The sequence below is a fragment of the Nomascus leucogenys genome, chromosome 12 (assembly GCF_006542625.1).
Source record: "Nomascus leucogenys isolate Asia chromosome 12, Asia_NLE_v1, whole genome shotgun sequence".
Lineage (NCBI taxonomy): Eukaryota > Metazoa > Chordata > Mammalia > Primates > Hylobatidae > Nomascus > Nomascus leucogenys.
This window is the reverse complement of record NC_044392.1, coordinates 90049153-90062171: the sequence shown is the minus strand read 5'-3', so window position 1 is coordinate 90062171 and position 13019 is coordinate 90049153. Positions and strand designations below refer to the sequence as shown.

The following is a 13019-nucleotide window of genomic DNA, read 5'->3' as shown; positions in this document are numbered from 1 at the left end:
GAAGGGTATTACAAAATTTTGCTCCCCAATAGCATTTTTCTTTACATATGCATTCTTTCAACAAATATTTACTGAGCACTTGGGAAATGCAGTGACAAGCAAAAAAAGGCAGCACATAAAATGTTTTGTTGGAATTTGTATTTCTCTTGCTACCAGATCAAACTCATACCAACCATCTTGAGGGAAATCCTATTCATAGTTAAGGTTGTTCACTGAGGAAACAAATCTGAAAGTCATTGCAATTTATCAGGCAGATTAGTAGAATTCAAGTAACACATTAGAAGATAAATTAGAAACTCAGAAAATTGGTACATCCTTTTGGATTTTTCAGATTGTGACATCAAAATTACACTGATCTATTAATCTAATATATACATAAAAGAACTAGCTGGGTGCGGTGGCTCACTCCTGTAATCCCAGCACTTTGGGAGGCTGAGGCGGGTGGATCATTTGAGGTCAGGTGTTCAAGACCAGCCTGGCCAACATGGTGAAACCCCGTCTCTACTGAAAATACAAAAATTAGCTGGGCGTGGTGGTGGGCGCTTGTAATCCCAGCTACTCAGGAAGCTGAGGCAGGAGAATTGCTTGAACCCGGGAGGCAGAGGTTGCAGTGAGCCAAGATTGTGCCACTGCACTCAGCCTGGGCAACAGAGCAAGACTGCGTCTCAAAAAAAAAAAAAAAAAGAACTGTACATATTTATACTAACATAGGGATTATACTTATGTCTGTGTATCTATGTAAACAAGCATAGTAGAAGATTTGGAAATTCCGATGCCAAGATTGTATCTATGGTTTCTGAATGGGATTATGAGTATTCATTATTCTTCATCAATATTTTATGATATTTTTCCATAATGAGCATATGTCATTTTTGTAACAGGAACTATTACAAAATGGGTAAAATGGCATTAATCTGCAGATAAATGCAGCTAAAGAGCTTCTACGTAGGGAAATTCTATAAACACTTGAAATTTGTGAGAAAAGTAGATGGAGCCTGTTAACTATAGCAGTGGCCCCGATAGACACTCCATTTGGCACATTTGCTTTCCAATTATTCTCAAGATCAGACATAATTACAAAGACATCAATATATTCAAATATGGGCAATAATGATTCACAATGAGCTAACTATTTTAGGTTTATATTTTTCCTCAACATATGCTTCCCCATAAATTTATCAGAGCGTTATTTGAACACAATATAGAGATTTAATAAATATTTGAAAAGTAACAAGGTTCTTTACATACTTTTTTAAAAATACTTTTTGTTCCCAAAGTCCCTCTACTTCATATTAGTTTTTATGCATAATCTACTAATTAGAATGTATTAACTCATTTTTACAGAAAATCAATGGTTTTATTTCTTTGCAGTGAGCCCCATGCACGGTTCTATGCAGCTCAGATAGTGCTAACATTTGAGTACCTCCATTCACTAGACCTCATCTACAGAGATCTAAAACCTGAAAATCTCTTAATTGACCATCAAGGCTATATCCAGGTATGACTTTAACACATTATGTGTAATGTATATGAGAAAATACTAGGCAAGACATTGTATGTATGTAAACCCAACTTGGAATTTTTTTTGAAGAAGGCAATTACTTACTCCTCATAGTTTAAGCAGAGCTCAGAGTTTTGCTGCTATTACAGAGAAGCAAAAATCCTGTTATGAAAGGAACTTGTTTATATCTCCATTAATCTATAGTTGTGAACTGAGTGTAGTCTCTTGCATAAGGAGATATTAATAGCTAAATCTGTGAGCAGTAATTAGTGCCAGGCATATTCCAAGTGTTTTACATGTATTATTTATTTAATCCTGATAAACCTATGAAGTGGAAATACCATTGTTATCTTCATTTTAAGATTAACAAAACTAAGACATAGCAAGGTCATTTAGCCAATAAATGGTAGAGTCAGAATTTGAACCTAGGCAGTCTGATCCCAGAGTCCATGCCCTTTACAACTACAATATAACTGCCAAAGAATCCCTGACTACCAATACTGAACTCGTAGCAACGTTTTCTTTCCACTTCTACTACTAATAAAGTGGGAGCATTTCTTTTTACACAATTATCGATAGATTCTCCCATTGATGTTTTTACACTTCTGATGGTGCAACTAATGGCAGAGGACACATTGGGGTAAGGCAGACATTTAGCATTGTTTCATTTTTATTAATGCTATTTATTTTTACCTTTTATTTTCACTTTTTTATCCCTTGGGTCTAGGATCTTATAATAATGACTGAAAAGGATTTTGTTGTTATTAATTTGTTCCTTTTCTTTGAGTTGAGGAAGGATTTCCAACTTGGATTGTTTAAACTTTCATTCACTAAATATTCATGAATGAATTTCAATTACATGGACTTAATTTTTTTTCCATTTCTTTCATAGTTTCAATTTGAATTTTAAACTTTCAATTTAGGCGCAATAAATACATTTATTGTGAGGTAATACATTTTCACTACTATTCTTTTTTTCTTTTATAGGTCACAGACTTTGGGTTTGCCAAAAGAGTTAAAGGCAGAACTTGGACATTATGTGGAACTCCAGAGTATTTGGCTCCAGAAATAATTCTCAGCAAGGTATATTCATAATATCAATACATAAGAAGTAGAAATATGAGACATGCATCCCTATGGACTTTTGTAAAAACAGTTTATTGATCTAATTTTACATTTTTAATTTGATCTAAGTTATGAATTTAAATCTATTTGTGCATGATTACTAAAGAATTATTATTTAGCATCTACCACTAATCCTGTAACCTCTGTCAATTTTAACTCTGGGTCTTAGAGATATAATATGAATAAATATGACCTCTAGATCCATGTTTTGCAACCAAAAACATAGTCTTTTCTTAATTATTCCTAGTAACGGAAGGGTAGATAAGACTTGCTCTGGATTATACCAAGAGGTAAATCTAGAGATGATATGTACTAGTTGTCCATTCTTTCTTTGTTTCAAATTTACCAGTTGAGTAAAAGGAATGTATGAGAAGTGTTTTTAAATTTTAAATAGGACTATTAACAGCAATTGAATAGTTTTAGTCTTATTGAAGGCAGCTCAACTTTTCTAAATAGTGAAATGTGGTGAGAGAAACTGTACCTATATCCGAAAGAATGGTTAACTTTTCCTCTGCCATCTCTTGGTGGAGAAATCTAGAAAGGAGAACCTAACAATAACCAGGCACAAATAGGAGGGAGGAAAAGGAAGGGGATAAGACACACGCTTCAGTGGTTTCCAAATGGAATCATTGAAATATGGCTAACTTATAGAAGTGTTAAAATAAAAGATTTCTTTCAACTTTTCTTTCATTATCTTTCATAATTTAAATAATATATAACTTCTTCATGTTTTATAATCTAAATATCATTGCAGTTAACACACTTCTTTTTTGTACTTTAAGTTTTAGGGTACATGTGCACAATGTGCAGGTTTGTTACATAGGTATCCATGTGCCATGTTGGTGTGCTGCACCCATTAACTCGTCATTTAGCATTAGGTGTATCTCCTAATGCTATCCCTCCCCTCTACCCCCACCCCACAACAGGCCCCGGAGTGTGATGTTCCCTTCCTGTGTCCATGTGTGCTCGTTGTTCAGTTCCCACCTGTGAGTGAGAACATGTGGTGTTTGGTTTTTTGTCCTTGCGATAGTTTACTGAGAATGATGATTCCCAGTTTATCCATGTCCCTACAAAGGACATGAACTCATCGTTTTTTATGGCTGCATAGTATTCCATGGTGTATATGTGCCACATTTTCTTAATCCAGTCTATTGTTGTTGGACATTTGGGTTGGTTCCAACTCTTTGCTATTGTGAATAGTGCCGCAATAAACATACGTGTGCATGTGTCTTTATAGCAGCATGATTTATAGTCCTTTGGGTATATACCCAGTAATGGGATGGCTGGGTCAAATGGTATTTCTAGTTCTAGATCCCTGAGGAATCGCCACACTGACTTCCACAATGGTTGAACTAGTTTACAGTCCCACCAACAATGTAAAAGTGTTCCTATTTCTCCACATCCTCTCCAGCACCTGTTGTTTCCTGATTTTTTCATGATGGCCATTCTAACTGGTGTGAGATGGTATCTCATTGTGGTTTTGATTTGTATTTCTCTGATGGCCAGTGATGATGAGCATTTTTGTATGTGTCTTTTGGCTGCATAAATGTCTTCTTTTGAGAAGTGTCTGTTCATATCCTTCGCCCACTTTTTGATGGGGTTGTTTTTTTCTTGTAAATTTGTTTGAATTCATTGTAGATTCTGGATATTAGCCCTTTGTCAGATGAGTAGGTTGTGAAAATTTTCTCCCATTTTGTAGGTTGCCTGTTCACTCTGATGGTAGTTTCTTTTGCTGTGCAGAAGCTCTTTAGTTTAATTAGATCCCATTTGTCAATTTTGGCTTTTGTGCCATTGCTTTTAGTGTTGTAGACATGAAGTCCTTGCCCACTACTATGTCCTGAATGGTAATGCCTAGGTTTTCTTCTAGGGTTTTTATGGTTTTAGGTCTAACATGTAAGTCTTTAATCCATCTTGAATGAATTTTTGTATAAGATGTAAGGAAGGGATCCAGTTTCAGCTTTCTACATATGGCTAGCCAGTTTTCCCAGCATCATTTATTAAATAGGGAATCCTTTCCCCATTGCTTGTTTTTGTCAGGTTTGTCAAAGATCAGATAGTTGTAGATATGTGACATTATTTCTGAGGGCTCTGTTCTGTTCCATTGATCTATATCTCTGTTTTGGTACCAGTACCATACTGCTTTGGTTACTGTAGCCTTATAGTATAGTTTGAAGTCAGGTAGCATGATGCCTCCAGCTTTGTTCTTTTGGGTTAGGATTGACTTGGCAATGCGGGCTCTTTTTTAGTTCCATATGACCTTTAGTTTTTTCCAATTCTGTGAAGAAAGTCATTGGTAGCGTGATGGGGATGGCATTGAATCTATAAATTACCTTGGGCAGTATGGCCATTTTCACAATATTGATTCTTCCAACCCATGAGCATGGAATGTTCTTCCGTTTGTTTGTATCCTCTTTTATTTCATTGAGCAGTGGTTTGTAGTTCTCCTTGAAGAGGTCCTTCACATCCCTTGTAAGTTGGATTCCTAGGTATTTTATTCTCTTTGAAGCAATTTGGCTCTCTGTTTGTCTGTGATTGGTGTACAAGAATGCTTGTGATTTTTGTACATTGATTTTGTATCCTGAGACTTTGCTGAAGTTGCTTATCAGCTTAAGGAGATTTTCGGCTGAGATGATGGGGTTTTCTAGATATACAATCATGTCATCTGCAAACAGGGACAATTTGACTTCCTCTTTTCCTAATTGAATACCCTTTATTTCCTTCTCCTGCCTAATTGCCCTGGCCAGAACTTCCAACACTATGTTGAATAGGAGTGGTGAGAGAGGGCATCCCTGTCTTGTGCCAGTTTTCAAAGGGAATGCTTCCAGTTTTTGCCCATTCGGTATGATATTGGCTGTGGGTTTGTCATAGATAGCTCTTATTATTTTGAGATATGTCCCATCAACAACTAATTTATTGAGAGTTTTTAGCATGAAGGGGTGTTGAATTTTGTCAAAGGCCTTTTCTGCATCTATTGAGATAATCATGTGGTTTTTGTCTTTGGTTCTGTTTATATGCTGGATTACATTTATTGATTTGCATATGTTGAACCAGCCTTGCATCCCAGGGATGAAGCCCACTTGATCATGGTGTATAAGCTTTTTGATGTGCTGCTGGATTCAGTTTGCCAGTATTTTATTGAGGATTTTTGCATCAATGTTCATCAAGGATATTGGTCTAAAATTCTCTTTTTTGGTTGTGTCTCTGCCCGGCTTTGGTATCAAGATGATGCTGGCCTCATAAAATGAGTTAGGGAGGATTGCCTCTTCTTCTATTGATTGGAATAGTTTCAGAAGGAATGGTACCAGTTCCTCCTTGTACCTCTGGTGGAATTCGGCTGTGAATCCACCTGGTCCTGGACTCTTTTTGTTGGTAAGCTATTGATTATTGCCACAATTTCAGAACCTGTTATTGGTCTATTCAGAGATTCAACTTCTTCCTGGTTTAGTCTTGGGAGGGTGTATGTGTCGAGGAATTTATCCATTTTTTCTAGATTTTCTAGTTTATTTGCATAGAGGTGTTTGTAGTATTCTCTGATGGTAGTTTGTATTTCTGTGGAATCGGTGGTGGTATCCCCTTTATCGTTTTTTATTGCATCTATTTGATTCTTCTCTCTTTTCTTCTTTATTAGTCTTGCTAGCGGTCTATCAATTTTGTTGATCTTTTCAAAAAACTAGCTCCTGGATTCTTTAATTTTTGAAGGGTTTTTTGTGTCTCTATTTCCTTCAGTTCTGCTCTGATTTTAGTTATTTCTTGCCTTCTGCTAGCTTTTGAATGTGTTTGCTCTTGCTTTTCTAGTTCTTTTAATTGTGATGTTAGGGTGTCAATTTTGGATCTTTCCTGCTTTCTCTTGTGGGCATTTAGTGCTATAAATTTCCCTCTACACACTGCTGTGAATGTGTCCCAGAGATTCTGGTATGTTGTGTCTTTGTTCTTGCTGGTTTCAAAGAACATCTTTATTTCTGCCTTCATTTTGTTATGTACCCAGTAGTCACTCAGGAGCAGGTTGTTCACTTTCCATGTAGTTGAGCAGTTTTGAGTGAGTTTCTTAATCCTGAGTTCTAGTTTGATTGCACTGTGGTCTGAGAGACAGTTTGTTATAATTTCTGTTCTTTTACATTTGCTGAGGAGTGCTTTACTTCCAACTATGTGGTCAATTTTGGAATAGGTGTGGTGTGGTGCTGAAAAAAATGTATATTCTGTTGATTTGGGGTGGAGAATTCTGTAGATGTCTATTAGGTCCACTTGGTGCAGAGCTGAGTTCAATTCCTGGGTATCCTTGTTAACTTTCTGTCTCGTTGATCTGTCTAATGTTGACAGTGGGCTGTTAAAGTCTCCCATTATTATTGTGTGGGAGTCTAAGTCTCTTTGTAGGTCACTAAGGACTTGCTTTATGAATCTGGGTGCTCCTGTATTGGGTTCATGTATATTTAGGATAGTTAGCTCTTCTTGTTGAATTGATCCCTTTACCATTATGTAATGGCCTTCTTTGTCTCCTTTGATCTTTGTTGGTTTAAAGTCTGTTTTATGAGAGACTAGGATTGCAACCCCTGCCTTTTTTTGTTTTCCATTTGCTTGGTAGATCTTCCTCCATCCTTTTATTTTGAGCCTATGTGTGTCTCTGCACATGAGATAGGTTTCCTGAATACAGCACATTGATGGGTCTTGACTCTTTATCCAATTTGCCGGTCTGTGTTTTTAATAGGAGCATTTAGTCCATTTACATTTAAAGTTAATATTGTTATGTGTGGATTTGATCCTGTCATTATGATGTTAGCTGGTTATTTTGCTCATTAGTTGATGCAGTCTCTTCCTAGCCTCGATGGTCTTCATAATTTGGCATGATTTTGCAGTGGCTGGTACCGGTTGTTCCTTTCCATGTTTAGTGCTTCCTTCAGGAGCTCTTTTAGGGCAGGCCTGGTTGTGACAAAATCACTCAGCATTTGCTTGTCTGTAAAGGATTTTATTTCTCCTTCACGTATGAAGCTTAGTTTGGCTGGATATGAAATTCTGGGTTGAAAATTCTTTACTTTAAGAATGTTGAATGTTGGCCCCCACTCTCTTCTGGCTTGTAGAGTTTCTGCCAAGAGATCAGCTGTTAGTCTGATGGGCGTCCCATTGTGGATAACCCAACCTTTCTCTCTGGCTGCCCTTAACATTTTTTCCTTCATTTCAACTTTGGTGAATCTGACAATTATGTGTCTTGGAGTTGCTCTTCTCGAGGAGTATCTTTGTGGCGTTGTGTTTCGTGAATCTGAATGTTGGCCTGCCTTGTTAGATTGGGGAAGTTCTCCTGGATAATATCCCGCAGAGTGTTTTCCAACTTGGTTCCGTTCTCCCCGTCACTTTCAGGTACACCAATCAGACGTAGATTTGGTCTTTTCACATAGTCCCATATTTCTTGGAGGCTTTGTTCGTTTCTTTTTATTCTTTTTTCTCTAGACTTCCTTTCTCGCTTCATTTCATTCATTTCATCTTCCATCACTGATACCCTTTCTTCCAGTTGATTGCATCGGCTCCTGAGGCTTCTGCATTCTTCACGTAGTTCTCAAGCCTTGGCTTTCAGCTCCATCAGCTCCTTTAAGCACTTCTCTGTATTGGTTATTCTAGTTATACATTCGTCTAATTCTTTTTCAAAGTTTTTAACTTCTTTGCCTTTGGCTTGAATTTCCTCCTGTAGCTCGGAGTAGTTTGATTGTCTGAAGCCTTCTTCTCTCAACTCATCAAAGTCATTCTCCATCCAGCTTTGTTCTGTTGCTGGTGAGGAACTGCGTTCCTTTGGAGGAGGAGAGGTGCTCTGATTTTTAGAGTTTCCAGTTTTTCTGCTCTGTTTTTTCCCCATCTTTGTGGTTTTATCTACTTTTGGTCTTAGATGATGGTGATGTACAGATGGGTTTTTGGTGTGGATGTCCTTTCTGTTTGTTAGTTTTCCTTCTACCAGACAGGACCCTCAGCTGCAGGTCTGTTGGAGTTTGCTAGAGGTCCACTCCAGACCCTGTTTGCCTGGGTGTCAGCAGCGTGGCTGCAGAACAGCGGATTTCGTGAACCGCGAATGCTGCTGCCTGATCGTTCCTCTGGAAGTTTTGTCTCAGAGGAGTACCCAGCCGTGTGAGGTGTCAGTCTGCCCCTATTGGGTGTGCCTCCCAGTTAGGCTGCTCAGGGTCAGGGACCCACTTGAGGAGGCAGTCTGCCTGTTCTCAGATCTCCAGCTGCATGCTGGGAGAACCACTACTCTCTTCAAAGCTGTCAGACAGGGACATTTAAGTCTGCAGAGGTTCCTGCTGACTTTTTGTTTGTCTGTGCCCTGCCCCCAGAGGTGGAGCCTACAGAGGCAGGCAGGCCTCCTTGAGCTGTGGTGGGCTCCACCCAGTTCGAGTTTCCCAGCTGCTTTGTCTACCTAAGCAAGCCTGGGCAATGGCAGGCGCCCCTCCCCCAGCCTTGCTGCTGCCTTGCAGTTTAATCTCAGACTACTGTACTAGCAGTCAGCGAGACTCCGTGGGCGTAGGACCCTTCGAGCCAGATGCAGGATATAATCTCCTGGTGTGCCGTTTTTTAAGCCCATCGGAAAAGTGCAGTATTAGGGTGGGAGTGACCCAATTTTCCAGGTGCTGTCTGTCACCCCTTTCTTTGACTAGGAAAGGGAACTCCCTGACCTCTTGCGCTTCCCGATTTAGGCAATGCCTCGCCCTGCTTCGGCTCATACACGGTGCGCTGCACCCACTGTCCTGCACCCACTGTTTGGCACTCCCTAGTGAGATGAACCCAGTACCTCAGATGGAAATGCAGAAATCACCCTTCTTCTGCGTCGCTCACACTGGGAGCTGTAGACCAGAGCTGTTCCTGTTCGGCCATCTTGGCAGCACCCCTCTTAGTTTCTGACACATTTCTTTAAATACAGTTAACAAATAATGTGACAACAAAATGAGCACTAAAACTTTTACAAATGTGTATATATTGTAAAAGTAATACTCGTTGTAGAAAATGTAGAAAATACAGAAAAACATAAACAAAACAAAAAAAAACCTATATGTAATCCCACCAACCTAGAGGCAGCCTTTATAAAAATATTCATATCTGTATGTACACATATATGTGTACATACATATATATGTGTATATATACATATATATATACACACACACATTTTAGCTTTATTTTAGCTTTTATTTTAAGTTCAGGGATACATGTGAAGGTTTGTTACAGAGGTAAACTCATGTCATGGGGGTTTGTTGTACAGATTATTTCATCACTCAGGAATTAAGCCCAGTACCCATAGTTATCTTTTCTTATCCTCTCCCTCCTCCCTACCTCCACCCTCAAGTAGAATCCCGTATCTGATTTTTCCTTCTTTGTCTTCATAAATTCTCATCATTTAGCTCCCACTTATAAGTGAAAACATGTGGTATTTGGTTTTCTGTTCTGTATTAGTTTGCTGAGGATGATAGCCTCCAGCTCCATCCATGTTCATGCAAAATACATGATCTCGTTCCTTTTTATAGCTGCATAGTATTCCATAGTGTATATGTACCACATTTTCTTTATCTAGTCTACAATTGATGGACATGTAGGTTGATTCCATGTCTTTGCTTTTGTGAATAGTGCCACAATGAATAAACAAATGCATGTGTCTTTATGATGAAATGATTTATAATCCTCTGGGTATATACCCAGTAGTGGGATTGCTGGGTCGAATGGTAGTTCTGCTTTTAGCTCTTTGAGGAATCTCCATACTGCTTTCCACAACAATAGTTGAACTAATTTACACTCCTACCAACAGTGTCTAAGTGTTCACTTTTCTCTGCAACCTTGCCAGCATCTGTTATTTTTTGACTATTTATTTATTATTTATTTATTTATTTATTTATTTATTTATTTATATTTTGGAAATGGAGTCTCACTCTGTCACCCAGGCTGCAGTGCAGTGGCGTGATGTCGGCTCACTGCAACCTCTGCCTCCTGAGTTCAAGCGGTTCTCCTGCCTCAGGCTCCCAAGTAGCTGGGACTACAGGCATGCACTACCACACCTGGCTGATTTTTGTATTTTTTAGTAGAGACAGGGTTTCACCATATTGGCCAGGCTGGTCTTGAACCCCCGACCTCAAGCGATCCACCCTCCTCGGCCTCTCAAAGTGCTAGGATTACAGGGGTGAGCCACTATGCTCTGCCATTTTTTGACTTTTTAGTAATAGCCATTCTGACTGGTGTGGAATGGTATCTCATTGTGGTTTTGACTTGCTTGCATTTCTCTAATGATCAGTGATATTGAGCATTTTTTCATATCTTTGTTGGCCGCATGTATGTCTTCTTTTAGAAAGTGTCAGTTCATGTCCTTTGCCCACCTTTTCATGGGGTTGTTTGTTTCTTGTAAATTTGTTTAAGTTCCTCATAGATGCTGGATATTAGACCTTTGGCAGATACATATAGTTTGCAAATATTTTCTCCCATTCTGTAGGTTGTCTGTTTACTGTTGATAGTTTCTTTTGCTGTGCAGAATCTCTTCAGTTTAATTAGATCCCACTTGACAGTGTTTGCTTTTGTTGGAATTGCTTTTAGTGTCTTTGTCATGAAACCTTTGTCCATTCTTACATCCAAGATGGCATTGCCTAGGTTGTCGTCCAAGGTTTTTATACTTCAGGATTTTGCATTTAAGTCTTTAATCCATCCTGAGTTGATTTTTGTATATGGTATAAGGAAGGGATCTATCTTCAGTCTTTTGCATATGGCTAGCCAGTTATACCAGCACCATTTATTGAGTAGGGAATCTTTTCCCCATTGCTTGGTTTTGTCAGCTTTGTCAAAGATCAGGTGGTCGTAGGTGTGTGGCTTTACTTCTGTGTTGTCATAGTTGAAATCATAGTAAGTGTATATAGTCTTGTCTCTGACTTTTTTCACTTTTATAATAACAAGCATGCAAACATCATTCTAATGGCTTGTTTGCAAATGTACCGTAAAATATTTAGCCACTCTTCTATTGTTGAGTTTTCAGGTTTTATTTTTGATTTTTTTTATTATTATAAATAACTATGGTAAACATCCTTATACATAAAAGTTTTTTCCTTATTTTACATTATTTCCTTAGCATATATTCCCAGAAGTAGAATTACTGGGCCAAGGAGTAGGAACATTTTTAAGGCTTTTGATGCACATTGCCAAATTGCTTTCCAAAGTTATTATGCCATTTTACACTTCTACCATTAGGGTATTATAGTGCCTATTTCATAACACTATCACTGGGTATATTCATTTTTAAAAGATGTACTAATTTAATAGGCAACAAATTGTATCTCATTGTTTTAATTCTCATGTTTTTGATTTATTTTTCAAGTGGTTAATAGCCATTTGGTATTTCTTTGTGTGTCTGTAAATTATTAGTTCATTTCCTTTGCCCATTTATCTATTGTAATTTAACATTTTTCTTATTGATGTGTTTTGATTTCTATACCTTGGGTATTAACTTGTGTCTGACATATTTACTGTAAACATTAGCACACAATTTAAACATATGAATCAAAAAGTTAAACAGAGTTAATGCCTATTTCTATTAGAAAACAAAGTGCTATTCCTATTATACCACTCCTTCCCTTAAAAAGATATACATAGTATCAGGAAAAAAAAAAGAGAAAAAGAAAATCTCTATAGCGTTAAAGTATTATATTTTTGCTAGAATTTTGAAAACTAAGTAGTTTGTAAAGCTAAAATTTTGACAAAAGGGTGGAATGCGGTGAGTCGTGATGGTAGAGGGTACCTCTGAGGGCGGAACAATAGATCTGGGTAGAATTCAGCTTATTTCTCTTCATGACAGGTTGTTGGGGTTGTTAAAAAATCTCTTGTGTCAGTTGATACTGATCATAGTTAATAAACTATATTAGCATGTTAATATGAACATGTTATTCTTATTTATTTTCTTATAAATACTTACAGATTTTAATTTTAGTAAGGTGAATATGAAAAAAACATAACCTTTGATTTTTACATTTGGTTTGCAAAGCACTTTTTACACACATTGCTGGCTTTCATTTGATACAGTCCTCACAAAACTCTGTGAATTCATTTTTTTCCTGCATACCTTTTAGATATAGGAAGTAAAACATTAGATAGCAGAAGTAAAGTATACTTAAATATTTATATTAATTGGATTCTACATTAAACTTTTTGCTTTCACAAAATCCTATGAAGCAGATGGGATTATCCCTAGCACATTCACCCTCCTGACTCCAAAAATATAGAGTATTTTGAAGTCAACTTCATTATTTACTATGTAGTCCAGTTTCTATTATTTTCTTTGAAAACTTTTGATCTTTCTAGGCATGCTGTGGAAAATCTGATTCATAAGATTATGGACCTAGAATGGGCCTTAAGAAGTAATGTGGTCTAACTGCCTTCCTGTTATTGAGCA

General features: G+C 37.6%; 1 protein-coding gene across 8 annotated transcripts in view; it reads left to right on the top strand.

Moving 5' to 3' along the window:
- PRKACB (protein kinase cAMP-activated catalytic subunit beta) overlaps nt 1-13019 on the top strand; it is a 158652-nt gene that overhangs the window by 115526 nt on the left and 30107 nt on the right. For all 8 annotated transcript variants that reach the window (XM_012500478.2, XM_003260248.3, XM_003260253.3 and 5 more), the window contains 2 exons: nt 1372-1498; nt 2489-2584. In XM_012500478.2, the coding sequence (XP_012355932.1) occupies nt 1372-1498; nt 2489-2584 (223 nt within the window). The remainder of the gene's footprint in view (nt 1-1371; nt 1499-2488; nt 2585-13019) is intronic.